At 45.8% G+C, this 6050-nt stretch overlaps 1 protein-coding gene across 1 annotated transcript; it reads right to left on the reverse strand.

Moving 5' to 3' along the window:
* Positions 1 to 793: 793 nt before the first annotated feature.
* Positions 794 to 4429, reverse strand: LOC141133694 (E3 ubiquitin-protein ligase TRIM39-like). Its single transcript, XM_073623190.1, has one exon. It carries the CDS (start codon positions 4415 to 4417, stop codon positions 2804 to 2806), a length of 1614 nt encoding a protein of 537 aa, XP_073479291.1. The 5' UTR covers positions 4418 to 4429; the 3' UTR covers positions 794 to 2803.
* Between the last annotated feature and the right edge of the window lie 1621 nt (positions 4430 to 6050).

The raw sequence follows: 6050 nt of genomic DNA on the forward strand, positions 1-6050 counted from the left end.
TCCCGAGAAAACGGACGTTTTAAAACTTTTTTTTGCATTGATCCATGTCCCCTGGGGCAGGACCCGGGTCCCCAAACACTGTTTATGACAATAACTTGCATATTAACCTTTAAAATGAGCACTTTTGATTTCTCCCATAGATTTTTAAAGGGTGTTCCGCAGCTTTCGAATTTGTCACGAACACCCCAAATTGTTCGCTATTCGGCGAACTTGCGAACAGCCAATGTTCGAGTCGAACTCACATTCGACCCGGACATAAAGCCCATCCCTACCCGTCACCTGATTGGCTGATGGCACAGGCGCTCCGATTGGACACCTAATAAAATGGAACGGAAGAAGAGAGTGAGACAAATGGAGGACACAGGATCCCCTGCCTGACCCGCTGCTCATCCCACCATCGTGCAGCTCACTACCTGACCCGTCGCCTGATCCCCACTAAGCTGGGGTAAGAGCCGGACAGTCAGTGGGCGAGCGGGGCTCAGTGACTGCATTTGACGGACACAAAGGCTGCACTTGACGGGCACAGTGGCTGCAATTGATGGGCACAGTGGTTGCATTTCATGTGTTTTTTCAGTATTTTTTAGTTTGCACCCCCCAAAAATTTTGAGCACCAGCCACCACTGAATTAGAGGGAGACAGTCCACAAGTGACCAGTTAGTGCCGGGCTGTCTTATTGGAAAGCCCAGAATTCTCTGTAACACAATGTCATGGAAGAGATCTGTATTGAATGTTTATTTCTAATATGAAAATTTCATACAAGTAATAAGAAAAGTGACATAAAAGATCAGATTATAAATTTGTAAATATTCAAAAAAATTAATAAAACAACCAAAAGACATTACAGATTAAAATTCAGCATTTTGTATTCGGGTAAAATGAAAACAAACAACCCAACAAGAGATTTCCCCGGCTGTGACTTCCATTACACTTGTACTGAGGGGAATATGGAGGGACCATTGCTGGATGTCTTCTGAAAATGCTATTCTCCTGGCTGTCTGTGGTCTCAGTATTTGGGGACACTGACCTGGAACAATCATGCCGATCAGGAAATCAGAGTTAAGTCAGAACTCTGAGTCTGAATACTTGTTCCGGGTTACTGACATAGAAAGTACAGAAGCCATTGGATCAGAATGACAGCCAGGGAACTAGTATTCTTTAGAAGTAGTTATCAATGGCGGCCACCATACTTCCTCCATACAGATTTCTAGAATACAATTGTGTAGGATGCAGACAGGTTAGTGTGTGATGATATATTAGCAGTATGTGTCTCCTTTTTATGTCCTGTACATCCTGGGGAAGGTGAGAGCTCTATACTGCTCTGTACACACACATCGGGTTATACCCCTCCTCTTCCTCTGCCCCTCCCCCAACCTGCTCTATTGTCATCCTTCACCCCTCTCCCCTCCCCCAATCTCCATGAGTCCTCCCAGTACAGACGGAGCTCATCACCCCCCACCATCTACCAGACCTCACTTCTGTCCTTCCCAGTCCCCTCCCCCCACATGGGGTCATGTGACCTCTCCTAGATGTAGAGGTGACCACATCCTATCCGATCACAATGACCGCACTGCATTCTATGAACTGATGGATCATCTCCACCCTCTGTGTCTGATTATAGCTGGACATAGCGCCACCATGAGGGGGAGGGGCAGAAAATCGGGGGAAGGGAAATTGCCGATATAATATGGGAACTTCGTGTTTGGAAAATTAAAGTAGAACTAAAGACAAAAAACTTTTTTGTTCATTTTGGAGAGAGTAAGGGAGGGTTATAACCCCTGTTAGTATATTATTACGATCTGTTTAGCATTGGAGAGATTTCCCTTCACTTCCTCTCCAATAACCAAAACAGGAAGTGACAGAAAATCCCTCCAAAGTGAGGAAATCCCTGGTTGTCACCAGAACTAGTGTCCCCATTGGAGGATTTCCCCTCTATTCCAGTTCTGGTAACAACTCAGAATTTGGGATTTTCTTTCACTTTGTGTGATAACATTCACCAGGACAAATAGAGAGGGGGCTCTCTCTAAATGGAATGGAGACAGCAATAAAAACTGGACAGAGGCTCTATTCCCTCTCCACCATAGATAGGTATATAGATCACATCCCCCTCGCTAGGGATGCGCCAATGCCGTTTTTTATCGGCGAGTACCGATACTTTCGGTCAAGTACTCGCTGATAACAAGAAACGATCCTTTGTGGTGAGTTTTGCACCTATGGAAAATGAATGGGCGCAAATCGCACTGCACAGAATTTAAACTGGAATGCGGTGCGATTTCTATCCAAATCACATGCGGTTTCCCCACCGCTCCTGTGTGAACCAGAGCTTGTCATAGTGATTTCAGCCTGGGTTCACACAGGAGCAGTGCCTCAAAGTTCATGCAATTCACACAGGAATCACACCACATTTTTGCAGTGCGATTTGCACCCATTCATTTTGTATGGACGCAAATTGCACCACAAAGTATTGTTACTGGTGCATCCCCACCCCTCGCTATAATTAGTTATTCCAGCCAATCACAGTGATCTGAGAGGGAGCGATGGAGAAGTCTCATAGAAAACCCTGCGGGACTAATAACATATAATAGGTGCTCTATCCCTCTAAAACAATGAAACTAAGTAAGTATAAAAAAAATGACAATCATCGTAGTAAAAATAAAAATTGAAAACAATCACATTAGAACTCAGAGCAAGAAATAAGTGCAAATCTCTTTAAGTATGAAGCCATATGAATGGAAGTTCATTAGTGAAGCCAAAACAATTGTTTATCCAAGTAATGTGATGTGCCAAAATCACTCCAGTGCTTACCTCATTGTATTACACCCAACAAGTGCTCAGGCCTCCTTCCCCTTCTCATTCCCCCCCCACACATCTTTATATAACCTCTCCCTACACCTATTCCACCATAGAGGGGCTCAGTGAAGGTGGTGGTGAAGGTGTGGAGATGTCGGATCGGGTCACACAGATCATAAAAGGAGATCCGCCCGGCCTCATAATCCAGATCTATCCTGACTCTGTTACTGGAGATATTGGTGGGTAAGGGGATCTCTTTACTGTCATGTCTCACCTTATACTTATCACCATTCCTCCACAAACACCAGGACTTGTTATTATTTCCAATCACTGCCTCCCCTTCCCTCCTCTCTATACTGGGGTAACACATCCCGACTCTCCAGTTCTCTGGTCCCCCGACATCCACTTCCCAGTAATGTCTCCCTGAGGAGAAACTCCGACTGCTCAACACCTGAGGATAATCCTGAAATCTCTCTGGTGTTTCTGGACGATTCTGTTTTCTATCTGACTTGGATACAGTTTTTCTGTCATCTGATATATGGAGATTATTATGAGCTGTGTTTACATCCAGTAATATGTCTGCAGCTCCCTGTATATAGAAGGATACATTTACCTCTGTTATTATATCATATAATGTGTGTAATGTGTGTGATATCCCAGCCACATCCAGACCCCCTCCATCATGGAGGAGTTCCTCATATCTCTCTCTGTCCTCATTATCTCCATCCTCAGTATCACACAAGTCACCTGTGTCTGATTCCTGTAAGACAGTCAGTGGATCCGTCATGTTACACAGCTCCTCAATGTGACGCATCTTCCTGGACAGCTCCTCCTTCTTTATTTCCAGATCCCGGATGGAGATGGAGATCCGCTCTGCCCTCCTGGAGATTTCCTTCAAGATTCTCTTCTCCAGGTCTTCCAGATGTCTCCTGAGATCTCTAAACAGGACAGTGACTCTCTCGGAGTCACCAGTGGCTTTTACTTCTACTTTCCTCCTGTGTTCCTGTAGACTCTGGACTCTTTCCTCCATCTTCTCTCTCTTTGTCAGAAGTTTCTGCAGAACTTTCCTCAGTGTCTTCTTCTTCTTCTCAGAAGCCCCATCCAGTGACTCCATCTCATGTCCTTTATGTCCTCCAATCATAGAACAAGACACACAGATACAGGTATCATCCTCAGTGCAGTAATACTCCAGGATCTTCTTATGGACGGAGCATTTCCTGCTCTCCATGGACAAGGTGGGGTCACATAAGATGTGTTCTGGGGACTTTTTGTGGACTCTCAGGTGTTTATCACACAGAGAAACCTCACAGTGCAGACAGGATCTAACAGCAGGTACAGGAGAGTCCACACAGTGAGTACAGAAGACCCCGGACTCCTCCTGATCTGGCTGAGCAGACAGGAAATTCTCCACTATGTTACGTAGTGTTATGTTCTTCTGCAGTGCAGGCCGATCCTGAAACTTCTCTCTACATTGAGGACAGGAATATCCTCCAGACCCCTCCTGTGTATCCAGCACACGATCAATACAGACCCGGCAGAAGTTGTGTCCACATCTCAGGTTTACAGGATCTGTATAAATGTTCAGACAGACGGAACATTCCAGCTCGGCTCTCAGGTTAGCAGACGCCATCGCTGACAGTAGAAGAGAGAAATGAAAGTGAAAATCTCTGACACCGGAGAAGAATGTAGTTGGGAGGGTCACTTCCTCCTACACAGGGCAAGGCTGGGCTGTGACTTGTACTTTATTCATAGGATTCGTTATATAGAGGGACACCAATATTGGAAGAATCTCCTCCATGATGTGCCTGTCTCTGGAAAATATAGGTTGCTCTGGTGCAAATTAGGACCTGTGTCAACAAACATTTGTTCAGAACTGATTTTCTCCCCATACAAGGGAATAGGAATGCAAAAACAGATTACAACTGTCACAGATTAAAGCAATAAAACTGCTACTAAGCTGTTCCTTGTAGTCCTACAGACCAACAAGTAAGCCGATATGTTACTTGTAGTTCCACAGTCATAACATGCAAAGCTGTTTTGTTTATTGCAGTTCCAGAAACAGGCGCTCTGTTCTGACCTTGTTCCTGCACAGGACTGAGTACTAAAGACGTCGGCCGGTCTCACCTGCTGAATAATATAATCCGATCACAGCTAGTCCCTGCTAAGCTTGGCTACCTGTCATCCTAAAAATTGTGTGTAAAGTTAGCGCTATAAACAGCATGTCAGGGACCACCAGTGCCGCATGTCAGGGACCACCAGTGCCGCATGTTAAGGACCACCAGTGCCGCATGTCAGGGACCACCAGTGTAGCATAGGGGTCGTTATCAGAAATCATCGGGATGACAGAGCGGGGGATATCCCGCTGTGACAGGAATTGTATTGTATGTGAAACACCGATCTCTGTAATGTCCCGCCTCCCACCTGCATTGGAACAGTGCGCTGTCAATCACAATGCCGGCGGGAGGAGGGACATTACAGAGATCTGTATCTCACATACAATACAATACCTGTCACAGCCAGAGATCCCCTCTGTGTCATCCGGCGATTTGTGATAACGATCCTCTGCATGGAGATTGGGGAGCGGGCAGCGGGGGGGAGTAGAGGTGGCATGGAGGTGGAGTTGGGGGCGTATTGCTGGCAGGGAGCAGAGGAGGAGAAGGGAAGAAAAGAAGGAGGAAACAACCTACATGGGCATCACAGACGGGGGGGCTGTGAGACCCCCTCCACCCACTACAGGAAATAGAACTCCCTTCTAGAACCACAAGGGGGCGTGTCAGGCCGCTGGCTGGAGGTACAGGAGGAATAGCAGCCAGCGGTCTTACAAACAGGATGTCACTGGATAATAACATTTTTTCAGCAAGATCAGCAGGCTATTACAGAGGAGCTACAGAGCTCAGAAGAACATGGATGGCAAAGTTGGTGAAGGTAGGCAATCAGCAACAAGGACATGGAAAAAAGTTTTTCCCCGGAGTTCTGCTTTAAGGTTGCCACCTCATCCCTTTAAAACTGAACACATGGTAATTACACAAGTTCTCTGGCTTATTAAGGTGGTAATTAAACTCATTTGGAGCTTTATCTGCATTAAATTAGCCTCAGAACCTGTGTAATTCATGTAGCACCCTAGTGTTTAGGCAGGGTTGCTAATAAATGTAGTTTGTCAGGTATTAATCATCCTGGCTGATTGTTAGAAGTTCCACTGATTCCTCTCTAACTCTGGATTGCTGCACCTTTTCTCTTCTGTCACTAGCTGGCGCTTGCTGGTG

The sequence above is a fragment of the Aquarana catesbeiana genome, linkage group LG03, assembly GCF_042186555.1.
Source record: "Aquarana catesbeiana isolate 2022-GZ linkage group LG03, ASM4218655v1, whole genome shotgun sequence".
In the NCBI taxonomy this organism is placed as follows: Eukaryota; Metazoa; Chordata; class Amphibia; order Anura; family Ranidae; genus Aquarana; species Aquarana catesbeiana.

Excerpts from the sequence above, each read along its gene's own strand:
- LOC141133694 (XM_073623190.1), bottom strand. The coding sequence starts at position 4,417 with ATGGCGTCTGCTAACCTGAGAGCCGAGCTGGAATGTTCCGTCTGTCTG.